This window comes from Phalacrocorax carbo, chromosome 4 (assembly GCF_963921805.1).
Source record: "Phalacrocorax carbo chromosome 4, bPhaCar2.1, whole genome shotgun sequence".
NCBI lineage: Eukaryota > Metazoa > Chordata > Aves > Suliformes > Phalacrocoracidae > Phalacrocorax > Phalacrocorax carbo.
Window position 1 is genome coordinate 64,260,473 of NC_087516.1, and position 25,493 is coordinate 64,285,965.

The 25,493-nt window shown below is 38.8% G+C and overlaps 1 protein-coding gene across 1 annotated transcript in view; it reads right to left on the minus strand.

The window, feature by feature from the left end:
- The window catches only part of TBC1D9 (TBC1 domain family member 9), a 53,085-nt gene that overhangs the window by 24,576 nt on the left and 3,016 nt on the right, over positions 1-25,493 (minus strand). The window contains exons 2-7 of the mRNA XM_064450228.1: positions 13,809-13,919; positions 7,386-7,504; positions 5,511-5,739; positions 4,549-4,810; positions 3,191-3,398; positions 607-813 (exon numbers count right to left, since the gene is read on the minus strand). Of these exons, the coding sequence (XP_064306298.1) occupies positions 607-813; positions 3,191-3,398; positions 4,549-4,810; positions 5,511-5,739; positions 7,386-7,504; positions 13,809-13,919 (1,136 nt within the window). The remainder of the gene's footprint in view (positions 1-606; positions 814-3,190; positions 3,399-4,548; positions 4,811-5,510; positions 5,740-7,385; positions 7,505-13,808; positions 13,920-25,493) is intronic.

The window sequence follows — 25,493 nt, forward strand, 5'->3', positions numbered from 1 at the left end:
TACTATGCATAGGTAAACAGGAAGGTGGTTCAGAATTGGGCCATCTGATGTCCAGGACAGGTTTGGTTTTAGGGTTGGTTTTTTTTGTTAGTTCAAACACTCCAAAGTTTGCTAGCATTGCACATGCAAACTTGCTCAGCTCAGACATAATTTTCTAAATAATCAAAGGCTGAGATTTAGCAGCTAAAGTCTTAAATAAAAAGAGTTTCATATCAACTGATTATTTCTTCAAATTATTAAAATTCCACAATTAGATTTTGACTTGGACAAGTCAACAGATATTAAACAGTATTATTCAATTGACCAGTTAGCTAGCTATGACACTCTCCAAGAAGATACACTGTAATTTCAGAACGGCAGCAGGGGTTAGAGTAGCTCTTCCGCAGCAATGGTGATTTCTCTTAGGTATCACGTGAAAAAAATAGACATCCTAATTGTAACACTTTAGCTGTTCAGCCTAAGGAAGTTAAAGGCATTAACATAAGAGGTGACATTTCTGTGTACAAAGGCTTAGCTTTACAAAAACTTAAAGGTTTTTCCTGGCTTCTCTCTCCCCACACCAGTTAAAATCCCCTTCTAGAAAACAATTCATGTTCCTCCACATACCTCATCGTCTGAGCTGATATAGCTTCCAGAAATATTTTTTTCCAAGTATATTTTTGAAGTTGTTTGTTGCAGAAAGTCTGAGATCCTCTGTACAAGAAAGTCTCTGTCTTTCAAGTTGGCAAAGAGGAATGTCATTCTGTTTTTTGTGCTGATTGATAACGGGCTGGGCAACACACTGGAGCTGTCTGCCTTTTCCACTATTGTCACCTGGGGAGAAACAGTAGCTACAGCTTAAGATCCTTAATCAAGTTGCTTGGTCCAAGAAACCATCTTAATACAATAAACCCATGTCCCTTCCCCCATTATATCAAACCATTATGGACATCCCTCTGTGGGAAAAGAGGATTTGGATACAAGGACTTACAAGTCTGAAAGATGAAGACTGTCATCCCTCAAACAACTGGCTTCAGTACATTCTCCAGCAAAACTCCTTTGCACTGTTTAGTTTCTTTTGCTCAGGCTTTATTTTAAAAGAATCAATAAAACAAAATTTCTTCTGTGGGATAAAGACCTATGGGCTTTTTTGTAAGACCTCTGAATCCCTCTCTTGCTCCCCAACACCAGTACAGGCTGAACTAACAGAGACTTTTGCTTACTTTTTATTGCCAATATATGTGAATAAGCCATTTTTTGGATAACACTCCTGTTCTACTATATTATAGTTGCATACTGTAACAACAACTGTTACTGCAACTGTATTTTCACAGTACACAGAAACCTGCAACAAAGGGAAACGAAACCCATGTCTTTCCTTACAAAGGAAAACATTTAACCTTGTGAGGCAGAGGTTTCTGTTTGGCTTTCAATTGTTCGTGAAATGTCCACTAATCTAACTGAACTCCCACCTGTAAACAGGTAATACTAGTAATATTTCTCTAGCTAAAAGGAGGATAACCATTTTTCACAGAACATTTTTTTGAAGATGTATTTAAAGACTGCAGCGCACAGCTCAGGTGCTACACCACTTCTCTACACTTCCAACTTCCTTTCATTTTTCTGTCAACTACAAATTAGTTCTTCATTAACTTAAAGGAGCTTCGCTACTACCATACTGAAAATAGCTAAAAGCGTTCCTATGTAATTTTTCTGTTCCGCTTAAAAACCGCTCGAGTATAATCAGCACAAAAGAAGAACAAGTTCTAGAGGCACAGCACAGACATGAGAAGAAGCATGCTCTGCTATAACAAGAGCAAATATCCACTTATTTCCTATTCAAGCAGGGACACACACATCTTCAGGGCTGATCTTGCAGACTGCACCTACTGGGTGCTGTGAGCAGTGCAGTCAGCCACTGAAAAATCACCTTTTCCAATCATCATTTCCGAATCAATGCTTCATCATTCTCATCAGTCAAAACATCCCCAGGATATCACAGAATACTGCAATGAGGTTAGGGCCTGACCCAAAGCTTAACTAAATAGAAAGCTTCCCTTTAACTATCAAAGGTACTGAGCAGTTGATCTGAGGACTAGCTACCCAGTGTGTTACTGTTCTCCTTGCTGGTGCTGAGACTTAACCTGTTCACAGGGAAGCACTTAATCCTTCAGCTATTTCTTTCTCTTAAAGCTTTAGAGCTGCTTTGAATGTCATGCTGCTGTGGTTATCGAAAGCAGTTGCTGAATCTGCATCCAAGAAAAGAGGTCCTGTTAAATGCAGACTTTGTTCTGCTCCTCCACCGCTTTGCCTGGAGGACCGTTGCTCTCTTGGCGTTCCAGACAAACAGTGCAACCATAATCGGGATGTCTCTCCTCAAATAATCAAAGTCATTGCAACACACCGTGGAGAAGCGGTACTTCAAAGGTTCCAAACAAATACAATTTGTTTTTACTCTTAATGATTTGTGGGGAAGAAGTGCCTTGAAATATTCCATGGTTCTTCAGTCAAGCCAAAACGTCTTTGGTAACATCAGCTTTGCCGCTGTTTCCAAGACTCACTTTACACATTTTTCTAATAACACACAAATCAAGTCAATCATGAAAACTTCCCTAACAATTTTTTTTTTTCGCAAACAAATTCTTTTAACTGAACATCTGCTTTAAGCAGCCAGCTTTAAAAAGGGATGTACACCAATTCACAAAATGCTGACAAATATTTTCCACATACAGGAATAAGTGATCACAAGTCTGTGTGAAGAGAAAATTAAAATCTTTAGGATTATCAATCTTTCTAAATCTGATAAATGTAAATCTTATCCGACAGATTCTTTAACAGAAGCTTAGCTCATCAGTCTAGGAAGTTTTATTGTCCCTCCCTACCTACGAGGCACCAAAAAAAAAAAAAATACCATCAGGCTGTAAATCAGAAAAAAAAAAAATTAAAAAAATTATGGGAGAGGAAGGAGTCATGATGGTTGTAAAAACAGACAAACAAAACTCCCTGTGAATTTTAGTTGTAGGAACTTTGAACTAATATACACAGTCATTAAATATTACTTAGAACACATTAGAATAGTACACTCAAGAGATTAAAGGGATAAAGAGAGGTTTTTCTCCAACAATGAATAAACCATAAGAGCTAGGATGCAATTTCCAATAGGATATTGCTTTATTATTTGCCCTATAAATTTACAAATACAAATATTTACCTCTCGAAGAGGGATAATAAGGCTGCACAAGTTCTCTTCCTTACTAGTAAAGCAAATGTAGTTTGTAGAAACAAACATCTGACCCAAAATATGCATTTTGTTGAATGGAGTCCAGAGAGTACAGTCTGTGTGTCCATCCAACTTCTCATCCTTGGGAAGTCGGAACAATGCACGGTATCTCTCGCTCTTTGCTCTGGCATCAAGATCCCTTAAAAAAAAGCCACACACAGAGAAAACCTTTCTTGTTTTAAGAAATACACAATACATTTTTAAGATGTATTTTATACAAATCATTGCAAGTTACCTCCAACATACAACTCAGTTAAGCACTGAGTGTACAGCAAAACAGTGGAAATAGTTTGCATATAGGGGATTATAGTCTCCACTGCTGGAAAATTCTAAAATTACACAGAAAAAAAATTCTGCCATGAATAACAGATACATTGATCCTGACTTCTCTGAGGGGACAGGTTGGGTGATCTTTTCACATCCAGCCCTGCTTTCTGAGAATATATACAGTGAATCCATTTATTATTAACACACGAACCCACGTAATAGTACACCAGAAATGCTTCTCTGATGCTTATTCATTAACATGATTGAATCCTTAGTGCTAGAGTTTATTAACCATTTCAAGGCTTAGTCTTAATAATGCATTCAGTTCAAAACACTGAATAGTTAGACAAACCTAAGTGATATAATGTTTGTCAGATGTTACTGAGTAATGAGAAATATAAACAAGCACTCGTTACTATTCTGTATGGTTCACTAACATGATCACATAAAATCATGAAAAGAGTAACAGGAAACTATCAAATTGCAGTGTGATATCTATAAAAGAATCAGAAATATTTTCCAGATTATTTTTCATCCCTTAGAATGTTATGTAATTTTTTTTTTTTTGTATCTCTGTTACCTAAAATAGAATCTAGATAGAATTCATAATCTAGAGTAATTTTTCAATTCCAGTTATAGGACCAAGTATGAATGTTAGGCACATTTCTTAAAAACACTTGAATCACTTTAATACCTTCCCCTGCTAACATAAAAGGGCCTTGAAACTGACACCTAAAGCAGCCAGTGTCAAGAGATATGTTGAAGAGCTTCTAAACAAACAAGAATTTGGCTCAAATCTGTTTATTTGAATAGGAACACGTTTCAAAAATGTTTCCTGCTCCTATTTCAACAGCAGACCAAGTAATTTTATTTAAATAATTATACACATTCTGCCACTGCTGGAATTAATCATTCCATTTGGAGTAACAGTAAATGGAAGCAACATCAGAAAACTTTTGGACAAGATGCTGCAAGTAACAGGACTGAGGAGAAACAAATGACTAAGAGCCAGGGCTACCTACCGTTTCAGTGCAGATACTTTTTTTGGGGATTTCTTTTTCAGTTTGGGTAACGACCTGTCTTGTTCAAATCCTTCATTGTCCAAAAGCTGTCGCATAGCTATATTGGCAAGCTGTTCCATTAGTTTAAATGTCTCACTGATATTAAGGAATACTGAGAAGAAATGTTCACTTGACCTTGTGCTCACTTTGATCATATCAGGGAAGAGCAGTGTAGCATTCTTCTCAAGTTGAGTGATATCGACCCAGCGGATAACTAGCTTTGCTGAACAGAAGGAAAAAAAAATTCAGTACATAATTTAGCATATTCAAAAGCATTTATCTTCTTCCCATAAAATACATTCAGCTGAAATTTGCTTGCATCTTGGAAAGTTGGGAGGACAACATAAATAGACCCAGCTTGTACAAACAAACTATGATTGCCTGACAAACAGCAGATAAAGAGTTTAAATATTATTTACTTCTGTACAAAACACCACATAAAAGCATTACAAAACTAGATGGGCTAACAATTTATCATTGCCACAGCACTGGATCAGGCTCTGATATCCTCTTTTCCTGGGTCTCCTTTGAGCCCTTTGTGGTGCTCTGGTGTCGTACAAGAGTAAAAGTGGCATTTGAGGTTGCAAAGTCTGCCAGAGTAGTCCTGGAGGACTGTATAAGAGCAGAAGGAGCCCAAACTGGTGCGATCTCATCCCTATTGGGTACAGTCCCTGAAGTGAACCATGCCTCTAAATGATCCCTAGGTATTGTTTTACAGAGAACTACTTTGAGAAATACAAAGCAAACAAGGGGAAAAGCACACAGTTAAACAGTGTGACAATAGAGGAATTGCTCCCTGTTCCTCTTTTCCTCAGCAGCATCTTCACACCCCCAGTGGTTCAGCTGGTGAACAGTAACAAACTACAGAAGATTTCCTACCAATTCTTAGATGCACAGACCACCGTTCCAATGTAAAAACATACCTTCCCTGCCCATGAGAAAAGAATAAAAGCAAAGGTGATTAATGCTGAGATACACCCAGCCCTGACGCGGAACCTTCCCCTTCCAGTAACTGCAGGAGTAGTAGTTCACTAATTTCTCTTCTTCTGGCATCCCAAATAGCTTGTGAAATTTCACTATGGCTTCCTTAAATTTTTCTGTATCATCATCCTCCTTGATGCCATTGATTTTGTTGTACTCAGCGATGATGCCCTAGTAGAGAGTGGAAGAAGTACATAGCATGTCAGTTGCCATGGGGTATTGGATATCTTTATTACCATTGCCATCTGGGCCAGAGGCCACAACAGTTACTGCAATGTCAAAAAGTCTTTAGCTTATCCCTTATCCTTCTGCTCATTCTTTTACTTATATAGTTATTTACTTTATTCAAGGCTGTCTTTCTGATGACCTTGCTCCCTACCATACCTATGTCAAAAGCAACCAAACACCAACCACTTGCCAGTACCCTGTTTTAAATTAACCAGCCTATCTCAAATACTCCTAACAACTCTGTAAATCAATTTGTAAAATTCTCCCCCTTCCACGTAGGTATGCTCCCTGAGGAGACAGGGATAGGATTTAACAAGAAAATTTTCTTCTCAAAAGAAGGAAAAAAGTCAAAGGGAAAAAGGGTCTGTTATTCATTAGGGAAAATATCAAACAACTTTTATGACCCTTTTAGTAGATCTTGAGCAAATAGAAGAGCAAGAGGAAAAAAAATTAACTGGCAGGATGGAAAAATCATTCATGCTTTTGGATGCAGAATACCTTCATCAAATTTGAAGTGGCAGCAGTCTGGTGAAAAGCTGCTTTCTGGTACCTCAAAGACTACAGTTCCTTCTGTTCTATACTGAGGTTCTGGTCTACTCACTTGTTTTCCCATTCTCTTTTATAAATCTTTTCTATCGCCTTCTATATTAACGTTATAAAAGGGAAGTTACCTCTTGCCTTCAAATTGCTCCATTTACATAGAAAAGCAGAGTATAAGACAGCAAACTATCATTCACATTTAACAATTTCCTTAAAGGATTATTTTCACAAGAGATGTCTTCCTGAATAAGGTGTTTCCATGATCATGTATAGCCCTCATACCTGATTCACTAGTAAAACACAAACAGCTAGGGGATTCTTAGGACAGTTGACTTACAACATGAAACATTAAAGAAAGGAATGAGACAAAGCCAATGTTTAGAATACACATCACGTATGTACAGTAATTTTGCTAATAATAAATCTTTTACCAAAAAAATATTTATTTTTAGATAATTCTTAGTGTTGATAAAGTGCTCTTTACCAGTATAGCTACTATCTCTCCTACAAGGAGAAAAATAAATTCTGGTAAAACCCACAAAAAACCCAACACCCACCCCACTGCACAAAAAACCAAAAAAACAACAAACAATCAAAAAAACCCCAAAAGCAAACAACCAGCACCCCCTAACACCTATATGAAGTGTAAATGCCAAAACTACATGATTTAACTACACAGGAGAGGGTAAGGAGACACTATACGATGACTGCATGAAAAAAAATCAAAGCTTTGCACTGGAAAAGCAGTTACATAGAAAACTCAAAGTTTAAGGCAGAAGCAATGGTGCAATTAGTTTTAGAACATATAATGTTTGAAGTCCTGCCTATATATTTATATATGGTATTTTTAACCACACTGCTGTAGTTATGTGCGCTAATCCCAGTTTCCCTAATTTTTACACAAATGTTGCTACTTAGAATCTGGTTTTCCTTCAGAAAGGTGGAGCAGCCTGCAGACTACCAGGTCAAATTTGTTTAGAATTCTCATCAGTTCTCTTTCCACAGTCACATTTATCATTAACAATATTTACAATAATATATTTAACTACCTGTATTTTTCCTCTGACAAATGTATTTATGTCATTCTCATTTTCAAAGATTGAAAGAGTTTGCAATAAATTCTGCTCAAGCCATTCCCAGTGTTCAGTGATTTCCTTCCTTGAGCAACCTGTATATAAAAAAAACTCCATAAAGTCACAAAATAATTAATTCACCAATGTCAATGTCCCCTTAACCATAAACAAAAGACTCTAGTAAAACTCACCAGTAGCTGGAGATACAATATTTCACCAGATGCTGTGTCCCTGCAAACTCCAAAATTTTCTCCCATAGTCTCTAATTTCACAATAAATAGGTAGCAATCTTCAAGATTATTCTATGTCAGTATCATGAGCAAAACCACCCTACATTTAGAATACTAACCACAATGATAACACTGAGCTGCCCAATGTCACATTAAAGAGTTAGCAAAGGTATTACCTATATCTGTTCGGAACTGACAAGGAACCCCAACAGCTGAACATCCTACCATTGGTTCCTAATTCTTCACCATTATATACAACTATAAATTCTGAAGCAATGACAAAATCTCAAGAGTAAAAGCTGAAAAGGATCAATTTCCTGACAAGTCTATTACAATGCCGCTTCCTCAGAAGAACAGTGCTGAAAGACCTCTAAGAAAGTCATATCTGTTTAGAGGAAGAGGGTTGCCAAAGGTAGTTTACTTTTAATGATGAAAGAATAAACTAAACTTTGATGGCCCTAGTTTGCTTAGGAGACCAAAAGGTGTCAAGTGAGACATCTTCAATACTGAGGAATCAGCGTACATGTAGTCTGTACATGTAGTCTGTACATGTAGTCTGTACATGTAGTCTGTACATGTAGTCTGTACATGTAGTCTGTACATGTAGTCTGTACATGTAGTCTGTACATGTAGTCTGTACATGTAGTCTGTACATGTAGTCTGTACATGTAGTCTGTACATGTAGTCTGTACATGTAGTCTGTACATGTAGTCTGTACATGTAGTCTGTACATGTACAGAACAGGGATGAAAAAGCTTCTTGTATGAACTAGAGTTTATATAAGCAAATTTTTGCTTCTATTTTACTTAAAATGGGTTGTAATAAATATGACTTTCATTTTGACCCTGCTCTCAACATCTTGCAGAATAAGGTTGTTGGTGCTCTTCAGGATCTCTGTGCCCACTCTGAAGGAAGAATAAATTCAAGCACTCAAAAAATATTGTTCCCCCAAAAAGGATGTTGAGTGAATCATGTTAAAACTGGGATTTTAAGTATTTTCAGAAAACAAATACTACATGTTCACATAGGTACATCTGTACCTGAACCTTGATTAGAAGTATCTCAATCCAGGTAGGAAATAGCATCAATACTACATCATCTTGTTCAAATCACAGATTTGGCTGGTTTTACTCAGAACTAGCAAGTAAGCATTCCTACCTGCTAACTAATGCCCACAGAACCCAAAGTGAAGAGGCTCATGTGAAGCAGAAAGAGGTTATTAGAAAGAGGTTAAATTACAACAAGCTGTTGCTAATAACTTCTTCAGCTTCACTATAGGCACAAATTGTCACACATCTGTGCATAAGTGTTTCCACGGTTTGTACTAGAACTCCTCAAGATAACCATCTTGAATGCATACCAAACAATCATTTTCCTTGTTATTCAGCAACAAATGACAGGGAAAAATATTCTTTTTACAGTATACGATCAGAGCTTTACACAACTCCAGTGAAAGCAAGAGTGCAACATTCCATGCAACTTCCAGGAGAATTTCACAATTCTAGTTGTAGTTTGGATACATAAATCGTGTTGTAGAATAGCCTGCATATGTAACCAGTATTTCAGAACCACAAGTGACTGCCACTGCTGCTTCTCCTTAAAACTACTGGATGCAACCAGACCTTTCTGGAACTTGGGAGGTGGTCTGAAGACTAATTTATTTCTTCTTGGCTTTTATGCTGCTGTAAAAAGCAACGATGAAATACGAGCCATGTATATAAAACCAAACTGTCATCAGGAAAATCGCTCATCTCTTGAAAAGCGGTTGCAAGCAGTGCAGACACAGTATCACAATGAACTATTTCTTAAAGCTGTCTATTTCTTGTTTGTGGTTCATCAATTATTTTTCATGACTTCTTATGAAGCAGCTTTGGTTGATTATTCTCAACCTGTAACAACCCATCTCATTGCTTCCATTGCTGTTTGTCTCCACTATCTTACTGTTTACTCTCCCAGTCTCATCTACAGCAGATCATGCAATCAGGCCAAACCCCACACCCTAGTTCTCATCAATTTATCATCAGAACCTAGATCTTTCTCTTTGCTTTATTTACTCAGGATTAAAAAAAACACTTCTGCTGCGATGTTTTAAACTACAGGTCTACTTTAACTCTGCTACTGGCAAGTCCTTGCCTATCTTAGCATATTTACAAGCATTCCCCATTTTGCCAACACTGGCCTTTTAGGTATATTAAGCAATATCTCCAACTCTCAGGGAAAGCACCATTTAACGGTTAAACCACTGCACTTTGGAACACAGAGCCCTCAAGGCTGGCAGGAAATAAAAGAGAAAACAGCTACAATGCATACAGTAGGCTACTAATCACTCCTTCCCCTCCTCCAAATGGTATGCTCATCTTATGGTGTGCTCCATGGCTGAAATGGTGTCATGTTGGCCAGCGTCCCCAATAGACTGAGCTATTCTCAATCTTCAGGGAGGAAACTAATAAGCATGTTAAGCAGAAGCTGGATAGCTAAGGGAGCTCTAGACCAGATGAGCTGGATAAAGGAAGGATGCATGGTGCTGGAGAGAGGATGAGAAGCAGCAATCGCCTGGCAGGTGGGGTAGAGTAACATCATGAGCAACATGGGAACATCTCTGGATGTCAGGGTTAGGTTTCTAGCATCCGAGCTAGTTTGTCTAAGGTAAGAGATGAAGGTACAGAGGGAATGTGAATGAGCTCAGGAGTGAGAAGAAAAGTAACGAGTCATAAAAACAAGCTTTCAAACACACTCAGAAGTATAATCTCAGTATTGTTTCAGCCGGTGACTGAGGAATAGGAATGGCTTAACTTGAGACAGCTGATAAGTCAGCCTGAACTGCTGCCTTAACAGCATGCACAGCAAGAGAACCTGCAACACTTCAGTGAACCTAAAATTGTTCTTGCCAGTAATGGCAGGTTCAGGAGTGGACTGACAAAACCTCAATTTGCTCGAAGAGGGAGGAGAAAATAGTTACAGCTGGCAAAATCAACAGCACTCTAACAGTAGGGTTAATACCCAAGAAAATTCATGTCCAAAATTAATTATAAACAAATCTGGAGTCTAAACCTAACTTAAATAGTCATTTTAGAGCAAACAAAACCCCTTGGATTATTTTCTACCCTCTGAATAGTCTTGTACAAAACAAGACCAAATGTCATGCAGCATGAATGAACCAGGAAACAATCACATTTGTTCCAGTCACTCTGTATAGCTACTTAGAGAAGATGGAGATTATTGCTTTATGGAAGGCAGAGGAGAATGTGACAAATTCCTGTAAAAATAAGAGACTGCAAGTACCAAGTAACCAGCAGTCTACCCCTAGGAAACAGGGAGGGACAGCTGAACAATGCAGGACAAGTCAGAGCTGCATAGCTAAATGCGGCCAAATCCCTTAGTAACCCGTATAACGGTAACAGCCCTTGATCAGTTCAGAAGGAATTGCTTTAGTTGCAAGCTCATGCAATAACCACAGCGCAGAGTCTTAGGCAACACTGGGCTGCACAGCTTCAAGGTTGCTTAGATAAATAATTTGTTCTCTGTAAAATTTTACCTTCCAGTAAGAACCACACTATTCCCCTCAGGGGATGAGGCTAAGTTAGTGCAGTCTTATAATTTAACAAAGATAACTAAACCAACAACCAGCTAGGTATTAGGAGACTAAAAATTCAAGAAACTCCACAAGATGGATGCACAGATATATACGTTAACTACTGTAGCACTTTCAATTAGGGTTAAGATGCATAACTGAAGAGTATGTTTATTAAAACCAGCTTAAAAGTAAACAGAGTACCATATTGCTACATAAACCCTGCAATATCTGTCACAGAAGAGAAGCAAAACCCTCACTGTTCAGCAGTAGCATAGATTTCTACATGTATGTTACATTTGTTTATTCTGGGGCCATAACTCATCTGCCTTTAATTTTGTGCCCCTGGTTATCTGAGGACACACATTGTAGGTATAAAATTATAGTAAGTATTTACAGGTGTCATGCAAAAAAACCTGAAAATGAACTTAAAGAACAGCCACATGGTCTATTCCCCAAGTCTTAAAAATTCATTTCTGACTATGTGCACAGTATGAGCTTTTTTGAAGAAACACTATTTTATTGAGATCTTTGTGATATGTTATTTTCTTTCCAAGGAAGCCTGCAAACAGCACGAAAAATTTGTGCCCTCAGTTGCTTACTATCCAGTGTATGGGGCAGAGGTGCTTACTAATTGCTGCGCACTGACATTTGGATGAAGGGAAGAAAGGATTGTACGTGCACCTCTGCTTGTGCATAAATGGTGTAAACAAACATACTGGCAAGTACTTTTTACCCATCTTTCTCATGAAAGATGAGTAATGAGAGTCTCATGTAATGTGGGTCTCATGAGAGATGAGACCCACAGAGAACTGACATGCAAGTTCCCAATACTTATGGTCACGGCAGAGTAGCTGACAGTACAAAGCGAGCAGTTAAATGAAGATTTGGAAATGACCTTCATAATATTGACAATTTCATCAATATCTATTTTTATTATTAGCTGTCACTAAAGGCAAATTATGTTATACAAATTTTAAAATCTTCAGTGAGTTGGTACTAATAGGTGCAGATGGAAAAAGAGCTGCTTAAATCGATGCCTTCTTTCAGGTCCGATACCATCAGAAGCAGCAAGAAATACTTGTGCTAAGACGAGATATTAAAAAACTTCCTAGTGGATTCAGAACACGACACAGCTTTGATATCACCTTTGTCAGACATGAATCACATGCTCATAAGAACAGAGCCTGCTTTGATCTGCTATAATTATTAGATCTATGGAAAACCTTCATCCATTCCTCCTCCCCTTCCCAAAAGGGAGGATTTGTTTGGAGGAAAAGTCATCCAAATAATCTAAATGTCAAATTTTATTGGGAGAATGGCCAAAGATGAGAGGGCACTGTTAGGCCAGAAGTCATCTACAGCTTCATTAACCAGTATTTTGAAAGTCAGGCAGCATTGGGGGTGCTGGATGTGTGCACTTCTCATTTGTCTTTTCTCAATTTTCTTTCAAAAGAACAGAGTTCTGGCTGCTGTCTAAAACAGCGTTTGAAACTTTAGAGCTAGAGGAGTTGCATTCAGAAAAATTTCCATTTGCTAAGACTGAAAAACAATACTATCAAACTGAGGATCTTGCCTTACAAGCTTGGCCAACCAAAGCTAAATAACCTCGATGTGCTGCATTCAGCTTCAGACACTATTTTCAGAGCTGGCAAACAGAACCAGAGACTAACTAGATGCTGCTTATTGCAAGTAGCATAAGGTACGTGACGACAGAAATAAGCATTTAGTATTTACAGGATCTGATGCACGCAAAAATCCTACTTAATATACCAAAATACCAACTTCACTGATTTCACCAACTACTATAATGACAGAATAAACAGTCTCACAGTTAGAACTATCAAAGTTTGTGCCTTAAAGATCAAAACTCTTCAGAGTTGTTGCATCTATGTAAGACCTCTGTATTTAACTCTAACCTAGCTACCATCTTGCTGAATTTCTAAGTACATCATATTTACGACAACCCACTGCCTGAAATAAACATCCAGGAGGTAGGCATCCCTGGGTTATACATGGTATTTATCCTGGAGGAGACTGAGCTCACTATCCAGGAAATGCCATACTGATATTCAGCACTCAGGTGAGAGCTGAGGTTACACTATCTTCCTGGTTTCCAGTTCAAGGGAAGCCAGGTGCCCAGCCTGGGTAGTTTAGGGGCTATAACCCAGGTACTCCTCCTACCATACCCTTTAGAGATACCACATCACCCAGGAATGCTGAGCTTTAGAAGTGCTGTAGGAGTGAGCCATGGGCACAGAGAAGAACATGAAAAGAGGAGGGATGGATACTAGACTGCTTGTCTGGGAACATGTTTGGTAGATGAAGGGTGGGAAATATCAGAAGGTTCTGTCTCTGTTCCGTGGCCATTTCTGGTTTTACTTAGTCATTGTGCATAACACATACACACCTGCTGGCATTCAAAGGCTCAATATTAGAAGCTCTGGAGCTTCTTAATTTAACCACTAGAGAAGGTTTCCATCCTGACCCATTTATTTGTCCTGAAGTGACTTGTGCTCAGCAGGCAGGATGCTCTATTAGTTATGTGGCACAGTATCCAGGAAGAATGAAAATCCACATCATTTTGATTGTCCTTACCACAGGCGATAGTCCAATAGACCAAGGAGTCTGGTGCTTGGTAGAGGATTCGGTATGGTGCCACTCTGGCACTGGAGTCCAACACGACATCAAGAGTACCCACAAGGAGACCTATGGAACAGGAAATTCTGATGAATACACAGTGATGGATCATCCAAGATCCCACAGAAGGGGGCTCTGCAGCACCCCCACCTTCAATTTCACTCTCCACAGCAAAATGCAGATCTATGTATTCATCTCCCCGCTTGTTACCTCATGTTGTAAAGAAGGAAAGTTACTCAAGAGGGAAAAATCTTCAGTTTCAACAGGACTTCAACTTTTAAACATATACTGATTCTAGCATAAAGGCAGACAAACTGAAGCAAGGCAGAAGTAGCGGTTTTCTAAAATTGTGTACAAAAGTCCTTTTCTGTGTTTCATATATTTTTGGAGCCTTGGGGAAAAACAAAAAACCCACTACAACACCAATAAAAAACCAAGATGATACACCCTAGAAGGGTTCAAAACTCAAATGTCAGCCATGAAAAACTAAGGCTTCCAGCAAAAATAATTATGCTATTTAATGGTCCGATTCTTTCGGGTAGAAAGGATCAACATGCCTAACAGTCAAGCTGTTTTTCAGCTGAAAGGATACTGAGAAAAGACAAAGCCCTACTGTTTTCCCAAAGTAGTTTTAAAAATTCTTTGCTACTGAGGGTGCCGTCAACAGTTGCATACCAAATGTTACCAATAATTCCTAACTGTATTTCCACAACTTCTAGATCCAATTTTAATAAGAAATTACACAGGAAACAAAAACAAACCCCCCAAACCCTCTCCCACAAGCCCTGTTTATTTTTAAAAGATGTAAAAGTTTTCCCCTTTTTCACTTCCACAAAGAATTTTCATCTCCCCTGCAGAGATGTTGGACTTAAATCTCATGTTGACTTTCTCAGCAAATTCACATATTGAAAACAGATGGATGCACTTTCAAAGATTTTTTTTTTTTTCTGCAAATATTTATTGGGGTAGAAATAAGTCTCTTTCAACCAGCTGAAAAATTGCACTCACCAAAAAATCCCTTCTAAAACACTCCCATTAAAATCCTCTTCTTGTTTCAGGTGTCTGTTTTCATTTTTTACTGTCATAGTTTTATTAGTTCCTCATTCTAGACTGTCAAAACCAGTACAGAAGACTGCTTCCCTTGCTGTTCTTCTTTTAGATGTGCTTTATGCACCATAAAGATATAAAAGCATTTTCCATCTTAGTAGATCCCCTAAATCCAAACTGAAACTGGTATTTGGAAATACCTCACCTACCAGCAATTTTGTATTCCCCCATTTTATGTTTTTTATTTGTCTTTTGTTTTATACAGATCTTCACAGGCCAGATCAAATGCAATCTCTTCCTGTCCAATGTATTAATACCCACCACTTTTTAATCCAAGAATTCTGAAATACATGACAAACAAGTCTGGACACAACATCAGGTCATTTGTTAGGAAGCACTGTTAAGAGAGCTGTCTGCTCATTGTAGGATATGAACACAAAATATTAATGTACAATATCCTAATGTTTATTAGTCTAACTAGCTTTAGTTGTTCCTATTGCCATCTTAAACCCTCACCTCTCATGCATTTTGATTACTGGTGTACACTGACAAGCTGCTTCTGATCACCAGCCCTCCTAGACAGTTTCAAACCCAGCAGGCTGAAGTAGATTATAATGTTCTGTTAAACATTTTTTCTGTTACATATACTCTCCATTCTAGCTTCACAAAACCAGTATGGCCCTGGTCCAGAAAGCACACGTGTGCACATTTCACTTCAAACACGGGCAAAGGTCCTCAAATGCTTAAAGCTACTACTGAGCTCTAGAGCATTGCTCAGCTGGAGTGCAGACCAAGCCAGACACTACACTGCATTAATCATCTGGGTTTGCTGCAAACATGTAGCAGAGCTTATGCCAAAGATTATTCATGCTTTGCAGCTTCACATGTCTATTGACAGTACTAAATATGCAATAGGCATGATGTAATATCTAAATAAAGTTGCATGCTAGCCAAATGCAGGCTCGTCTGAGGTACAGATACACTGTTAAATCCCTGTAGTCTTTAAAAATATGCTTGTTTCTTTCCTCCTGCTGTATTTCCAAACCTGTTGGTGTGTGGGTGGTCCTACCAACCAAGTCTGCCCCTAGTTCCAGGAGGGTGATGCAGCTGTAAAAACTGGGATACACAGCTAAGGTCAGAGCACCGGAACAAACACGCAAACTTGTGCTGCAATATCAAGTTAAGGAGAGCTTCCCATCCTACCTCCTTCTCCCTGAGATACTGGAGATAGGAGGAGAGGAATGTCCCCTGCCCCAAACAGAAACAATTTAAGATAGAGCAATGTATTTAAGAAATGTGGAGAATGCTATTAAAAAAAAGAGACAACTAGCCAGCACTGAAACAACCGATGGGAGGTAGGTAAGGAAAAGAAAAGAAAGAATACCTTCCACTGGTGCAGTAAAGCAGGAGCTGCCCACTGCCTTTTCAGCAATGGAAACAGGCTGTAGAAATATCCATGCAGTGAGGTTAAAGGAAGAAAATTCACAGAACTCCAGAAGACCCCATGGAAATTCAAAGGCTAACTTACCAAGCTAATGGCAACAGTTTATCAGTAAAATTTTACTTATGCATCATCTATCAAAACAGCTATTTCATTATATAAGATATTTAAAAAAATAATTTATGCTGTTATATACATTAAAGCCAATTAATATTTACTCTTGCAATCATGCAGCTACCCCTGACTGCTGTCCTTCAGGAAGTGTTCCATTTTGCACCCTAGGTCAGTGTTGGGTTTTTGGGTTTGGGGTTTTTGTTTGTTTGGTTGTTGCTGTTTTTAAAATGCAGGCATGTTATACAACAGAATGAAATCACAGCAGCTCAAACTGATAATCTCTCTGAGGAATTTCTACATGAAGTGATCATAATAAAATAAAAAATAGAATAATAATCTATTTTAATACTGCTCATTAATGCTTCATATAGCGAGTAACTTTTGAGACACGATTAAGAAATAAGGAACCGAAGGTTTCTATAGAAACAGAACCGGCAAAGAATCATATTCCTTAGATTAGACCAGACCTTGAGCAACAGCCAGTGAATTATCCAGGCATCAAGTCATGTGACTATACCAATTGCAATTTTTTCCCCATTATTTCATCAGGTTCCTGACTACATTTCCTGACTACGTAGTGAAATAAGGGAAGGAATTCCCGGTGTAAGAATACTTGTTCAAGCCAGTAGTCTGTTTAAGAGCAGTTTTCATGAGCAAAGGTTTAAAGCACGTGTTAAAGTCTGTGGGATTACTATCTGGCTAACTGATGACAGCTCTGATCCTGAAGGGGCTCAAGCACAACTGACTTTATATATCGAGGAATAGTCCCATCACACACACCAAACATCTAGAGTGACCATACCTATATATGGGGACAGGAGAAGAAAAGGGAGAGAGATAATGCCTTCATTTTGAAACAACTTTTTAAATAAAGCCATCTTCCTTTTCTGCAAACTTGTATTCTAAAGAAAAAGTCCAGAAAATTGTTCAATATTTTCTTTCTTTTCTGTAAAATGTAGGTATTAGCAGAGGAAAAGCAGTGAAATGTAATGTCTGAAACCAGGGAATACAAAGCCACAAGTGGCTAGGGAGCCTGGGCAACTGCTCTTGCATCATGTTACTGGAAGGACATACAATGCACTAGAGGGTATTACTGGAAAGGGGTTCAATTACCTGATGCAATTTATGCCAAAGGAAGAAACAATACTACATTTTACTTATCTGACCACTGTGCCTCACATTTAGTTGTAAGCTGGAGCGGGGAGCCTATAACCATGGCACAAAGTAGACATATTAGTGGTCTGTATTCATGCATTAGATTATGATGTACTGTACTTGTATCCTTACACTAGCAACCCATTTTCAAACGGGGTTTTTTTTGCTAGAAGGGATTATGACCACAGGAAGCCTGACCTCCTGCATAACACAGACCCCCCTTTAAGCCAAATTACTTCTATCTGACCAAAGGATATTTTCCAGAAAGGCAGGTCATCTTGATTCGAAAACTAAGCCAATAGATTCAGTCAGCTAAGACTCCTCTCCAAGCACCACAGCACTCTCTGCTCTTCAGGGACCAGCATTCCAGACAGCTTACCGTCCAGACTGATTACAAATCGCCTGCAAACAGTAATGAAGTCAAGGGATGACCTGTGGTAGAATCAACTTGGTACATTTTAAGTTACCACCACTGAAAGCACACACACTTTAGAGTATATGGACTCAAACACCTGTAATAAGTCACAATGTTTTAAGCTGTTTGGATATCCATGGCACAGATCTTTGCTGCAGCATGAATATTTCTCCCTCTTCCTTTCTTTTAAAATATAACTAGGGATTATTTTTTTATCTTTCCTAAGAATTTGCAAATTTCTTTCCAAAACATCAATTACTGGTGTTTTTAAAGGAAAAGCAAGTTTATGCACCTTACACATGAACAATCTTTTTTTATTATAAAAGGATTTCCTTACTGATAAACAGTAACCCTCTTTCACAAAAAAGTTATGCTTTGATTTAAATAAAACACACACACAAAGATCAAGTAGTCTTTATCACCTTTCTACAGGACCCCTGACAGCAATCTTAGGATTATGTTTGTAGGCCTACGGCGTTTTACCTGCTAAAATACACAGGGTACTCAGACTAAATTGGATTACATATTCAAGAGTGAAGACCTGGATTATATATTACCTCTAGCGCACCTTATTAAAACACTGAAGCCAATTTATTTACTGTTTATGAATGATAATAAGGAATCACATTTCAGACCTTCAAAATTACCAGCAGTCACGGCTTTGTTGCACAAACACTATCAAAAAGCTCAGGACAATATCAGTCAGTGACACTTCCCATTCAGCATTAACCACACAGTCCTCAGACTCAGGGTGCTTTCCACACACACCAGTGACCTGTGATACATGCATTCTTCAGTGTCATGGGCAACTTGCATCCAACCTTGCCGAGAGCTGGAAGGAGGTCACTCCGCAGCTGGTGCCATTGCTGTGCCCAGGGACACCCTCCCCTCCTCCCAGATGATAAGCAGGTGTTATTCACCTGGTTCCTGAGGGCCAAGCCCTGCCCTGCCACATCTTTCTCCCAGCTCTAATATAATCTACACTAATGTCATTTTCAGCCTGACAGCCTCTCAAGACACCTTAAGAGATATTTTAATCTTAAAAATGCCTAAACAAACAGCATACATCCTTTTAGCACACAGAGCAAATACAGAAGTATACCCTCCAAAAGAGGTAAAATTTAATACAGGTCAGACTGTGACTCCTGGAGTCATGCTCATGAGCTATCACTCAAATAGTCCCATGGATGTCAGCAGCCTGTTTGGGTATGAGCTCAACACTGCAACTAGGAAAGCTCGCGGTTGTGTCATTAGTAACAATTTTTCAAAACAGGCATTGTGACATTCCAACACCATATGGAACACACCCCGCTTAAATGGTTCCCAATATTTAATGTGTGCTGATGACCCCTTCTCTTTCCACTAAGGCAAGATGGATGCATAACGAGCTCTGGTCACAAACCTGAAACATCCAAGGCACCTATCTGAATTGTAGATGCCAGCTGATTTCTGAGAAAACCTCAATCAGTAAGGCTGACTTAAGTCATATTTGCACCCTGAGCATTCAGTTTTGTATTGATTTAATGGACAATAAACTCTTCCTAAAGTTTAAGTGTTACTTCCTGGACTATAAAAACAATAACTTCTAACAACTCATGGCTAAAATGTACAGTACAGCCTATTGTTTTCCCTAGTAACTATGATGAATCATTCATTACTCTTCCTCTCTTTCTCAATGCAGCACACATGTTCATGTGATTAGCGCTCTCATTTGTTATTACAGGATGAGGTGATGACAATTACTTCTCTGTCAAAACTCAACCTAGAGCAACAATCTGAACTCCACAGGTAGTATTTTGGACAAATCCTTTTTGGTGAAGGGTGGTGGTGGTGTCACTTCTATTTGATTTAATATCATGGGAAAGCCTAAATAACAGTAAATATTACACACCACTCAAATAATTACAACACTAAACTTCCAATCCTGGTAATAGTACCCACAAAAGTATCTTCATTGTGAATGCCGCCCTTGGAACTTTATGAAGGGTTATACACTTTTGGTTTATAGGTGTTCATTCATATAAAGTATTTAGAGATTATTTTGCTTTCATTATTTGATAACTGTCTTCCCATGTGGGTTATATAGCATTGGCTTATATGGACATGTAATGTGCTATCAAGAAAAACAAAGTCTTCCTCTGAAACCAAGGCCTAAAATTTGTTAAGTCTTCCCCAATACCCGCCTTTGTTGCTCTTTCTACCAACACAGTTTTACAGAGCACTGATCTGCTCAGCCACCATTTCCTTTGCACACAAATTTTCAAACGTGTCAGTGAAACTGACTTTGAGGAAGTACTGTCACTCTACTGACATTTAGCAAGACAAGCAGCAAAAACAGTACTTGCTTCTTCTATCTTCAGGCTGATAAATACAAAAAAGAGAAGATTGAAAATTTAATCACTAAGCTTTTTTAAAAAATAAAGCGATCAGCAATTGAACATCAACTCATGAGCACCCCTGTAAAAACCTATACCTTAACTTGAACCTAAACCTGACTGGGTGAAGGCTTTCAGCTTTTAGAACTTTTGTGACTTTGTCCACTAAGCTGAAGGCTCCTAATCATGGTAAGATGTAACCACATTTGTCAGTGTTATCTACTAAGCAACAGTTAAAATATTTTAGAGTTGTAAAACTATGCTGGTTTTCTCTTCAACAGAGAGGAGACCAGAATGTACATTACAACCTATATCTATGGCTACATACAGATAAACGCAATTCTTTTGCTGTGTGCGTATGTATTTCCACTGAGGCCCAGTTCACAGATGATAACAGTCCTAAGGCAGAGGATGGTCACATACAAGCTAAATCTGAAGCAAAGCAATAGTTTCAGGAGAAAATTATTCAGATTCTAACTGTTCTGACTGAATACCTGCAGGTAGATCAGATTTCAGTAAGCTATCGGAGGATGCACTTTACCAGGGAAAGAAATAATGATGAATAGAAAATCCCAAGAACTCGGGCTAATGAAATACTGGAAAACACAGAAGAGAAGGACAAGACAGGACTGTGAGGGAAGAACCAAAAACATGTTAAGAACTTCCTAGCTGAAACTAAGACTACTGCTGTGGTAGGAATTTATACACCCATCTGGAAACTTCAGAAAAAAGAACAATCAGAAATCAGGCCTGGAAATACTTCCAGCCTTTCTTTTGGGAAAAAAAAACCAAACAAAAAAACCAAACACACAACAACAAAACAAATGGAAAGGTTTTGAAGAAGTCCTCCAGAACCTAAGCCCACCTCAGCATCAGATTTAAAGGCAAAATGTAAGTATAGATTACTGAATATCAATATGGATCAGACATCAGAAGCATAAGTAGCAGTGAAGGAGCAAGATTTCAGTCAAATGTTTACAGCCCTTCATACACTTTGTATTGCCACACTTTAGTAAAGTCAGCAGCAGCAACAACTCCTGTCTATTCCAGGAAAAAGCCATATGCAGGTGTGATACTATGAAGGATAAAAAAGTGTAGAGGTCACAAACCTTGGAAGAACAGAGAAACCTGAATGGACTCCGCCTGTACCAAATATTTACAAGAAAAATAATATTACAATATTTATGTTTTAACTTTCAAAAGCATTTGAGAGTATATACCAGCATACCTTGTAGAACTTCTTTTAATTCTACTAAACTCTAACCAAAACTGTCAAAGACCCAAATCTCTGTGACATATGATATAATCTTAACAAGGGTGCATGACTGGACAGTGGAACAATGGAAATACAGAAACTGATGTGAAGAAGTACTGTTTTCTCTATACCTTTCAGTGTGGGACCAGGAAGTAATACCAAAAAGCCCTGTAAGCAATACAAACTCTGGTATAATGCAGAAAGTTACATTTACTGCTTACTGTATTGTGATCCTCTGATATTTCCAATGGGGTTTCATACAGAGATCTCAGGAGAAATAGCAGGCCTTCCTTGAATTCCTTGTGTCAAGCAGCAACATTACGTCAGAAGGCAAAAATGGCAAATGACAGCTCAGCTCAGAGGCTTTGATGGGTCACACTACTCAAAGGGTAAAATATGAAGTAACATCAAGGGAAGTCTTTGACCAAGAAGCATTACAGCACAGAAACCAGAGCTACACCAAACAACATCTCAGGCACTGTATCTGTGCAAACAGTGCATTGCCTGCAAGAACCGGAGATCAAGAGAAGCATTAGGCAGGAAATGAGACACCTTCCAATTAAGCACCTGTGAAAGCATCTGGGAATTCAACACAAAGACTGGTGAGTCAATCTGGAGAGTCAAACAGCAGTTCAGCCCTAGACATGTGCATGTCCTCTTGAAGTGGAAATCTACTAGTGCGAAGCAGCACAGACAACTGCGGCAGCAGCAGATCCTAACAAGAAGCTCAGCAGCATCAGAGCAGGTTTGGTGTAACACCAAATGACCGAGCAGAGTGGGAGAGAATAGTTTCCACTCCATGAGCCAAAATGAACATGGAAAGCTAACGGATAGGCTGACCACGCATGTCAGTTATACTAATTGCACGCATTTTGATAATGGCTATATTTCAAGTATCAGAAAGCACATGCTTTCTACTCAAGTGCACCAACTTTGACATGTGAAATCCTAACTACTTGAGTCAATGGGGACAGAAAGTATCGAGTTTGTTGAAGCACGTACCATCCTTTCATCAGGCAGATGACATACTGGCCAAAAGCTTTTCTAAATCTTAAGTATAAACAGGATTTCAAGCAACCTCTTTCTCAACCCTCTGAATTGAGAGGCTGAGAGCAAGACAGAATCTTATCTCTAAATTTGAGCTACTAATTGCGTTGTCCAGCAAGGCTGCAGAAAAGTGTTTTGAGTTAGAACACTGTCACAGTATTAAAAAATATATTAGATTTGACACTGAAGGCTTGCATCAGCCAGCCAAGCTCAGAACCTCTCCTTTCTGACTTTCCAATGTGGAAATTACAGGATTACCCCTCTGCAAAAATATCTGGGGAGGAAGATAGTACTTCATCAATTTTTTTTATCACCAGAAGTCAGCAAATTTCCATCTGCTCTCTTCTGCTTAAGCATTTGAATCATCTTTGGCAACATCTCATGGACTTACAAACTCGTACTGAATCTCTCACACATGCGCAGTCCCAGCTGTAAGCATAAATACACTATCTGCAAAATAATTCACCCCAAAAACAGTTCTTGCAAACAAGAACAATTTTTTTTTGCCTGGGGGTTCAGAGAAATCTTACAATAACATTTTAAACAAAATTATTTAGAATTTCATTTCTACTTCACACCCAAGTGTCCACATGCACAAGGAGCATGGCAGTCAAGCTAATCATACCACACTCTCCATCTCTCCTCCTGCAACCTCTAAGCGAATACATTGCTCTGACCTCAACTACTAGTCGAACTAATTCCTTGCAATGTTGTTTCCAAACAAAAGAGTTTGGTAAGCATTACCACAGTATAGCAGCAAGCTGTTAGAGACTGTTTTTTTTTAAGCTATTTGTTGCATCAGAATGAAGATATACTTACTAACACAAAACCATGAGCCTTTTAGTTATTTATAAACTTTATGACATGTTCAAGATCCTTACACCCATGAAAGTAATACAGTCACACAGGGCATGGTGCCCAAATGATGGGATAGATCTGGGTTCATGTTCTCTCCAAATACCTCTGCTTCAGCTGATGCAGGTTGCTGTGTAATGCACTGGATCCCTCCGGCGAAGGGAGTATTTCCTTCGACCAGGCTGCCCAGGGAAGGTAGCTGACAAGCAGGGAGCAGAATAGGTATGAAGGAGAGAGGGTTAAAAACATCTAGCACCTTTAAGACAACTTGTATGCAGAAAGAAAAGACTTAGCCCCCTGTTGGTGGACAAAAGGAAGATGAAACACTTGAGTGAGGGCCACACAGAAGCAAAATACAGGCATGGCATTATGTGCAAGGCATGAAACAATTTTATTAAGGAGAAAGCTCATCAACCATCAAATACTTTTAAAGCAGACAAGTACATTTTTTGGTCTTGTCCAGGAAGATTAATGCAGTGATGCAAGATAATGCGAGTTTGCGGAACAGCCACGAAAATCCAATTTAAAATTCAATGTGTAAGTCTTTCCTGTTTTTCTTTTGTTAAAAAGGAAAACAAAACCCAAACAACCCTTCAGTTAAGGCATGCTTAGAAAGCAAAGTCACACTGACATGACCTGTACTGACATAGACACAATCATTTAAAAGAGCCCGGGCCTTACTTCAGTATAAAAATAGATCCATGCTGCTTAGTAGAAAAGCTGTATCTCTTAAGTAAACTATTAATCAGATACATTTTGTTAGTAGAGGTGACTTCTAGGGACTCACTAATTAGGCACTGCCCTAACACATAACAAGATGATCATCATGCTTCTAACTTGTTAAATCCAGTATTAAAATAACCGCAGAAAATGTCTCCAATATCCACACAAATATTTAAATAAGAGAGCTTTCTCTGTTCAACTAAGTTACATAAATCAAGGCCAAGAGGAGAGCATCAGTGCAGAAAGGGCTGATATTTCACTCCTTCCTTTAAAGCGACTGATACTCTTTTTCCTGCAAAGGGTTGCTGTACTCAGCATAGATCCAGGAGAACAGGTAATGCAAGTACTCCTCTTCTGCGTCAATATAAAGCCACCAAGAATTACTTTCACCCATCCTCAAGGCTATATAAACGACTTGTTTTTAGACCAAGACATGTCAAAAGACTTAAAAGATCCAGTCCTCCAGATTTTGCTCTGGCGATGGTAAACTCTGTCCACAGGATGGTAGTAAGTGATGGAGGACAGGTAACACTGAGACCCTAGCAGCTGCTTCGAAGGTACTCATCAGCCTTCAGCCACGTTTTCACAGTCCCAGCATCCAGCCATGGAGCTGTCTGAAGGGGTCTGTCCCCAGCCTTCCCTCCTCACTCCCATTCAGCCACAGGAAAGCGCCCTATCTCTTCCTTCAGCTGTGCCACCACAACCACATTACAGTGTGGCCCACTTAAGCTCTTCAAAGTTTGGCACATTCGCAGATGGAGAGAAGGGCAGGACATTTAACCCTGATCAGTTTGCTGACTGGTTAGTTTCACAGCAAACCCAGAATTGAGGGCAATGCCAGAGGATCAATGCTTCTCATTGTCAAGCCACTGCTGAAGTTCCAGAGTGAAGCCATCTTGTGTCATGTCATCAAGGCCACAGTCTCATCAATTTGAAAGTCCATTGTCAGTCTACAATTTAAGACAAATGACTTCAAAAGTCAATAATGAGGGAGTACAAGCCAGCTGAAGTTAGATCACAAAAAAAAAAGTGACAGCTGTATTTACATCCTCTCTGGCATGTATGAATTCAGACCGCTCCCACCACAGTGAAAAATCTTGCATACAATATTTCTAGTCGACTTCAAGGACACATAATCTGGTTTCCCGCAGAGCAACAAAACCAGATTTTATACCACATTCATGGTTGGATAACTTTTAGATTATATCTGAGCAAA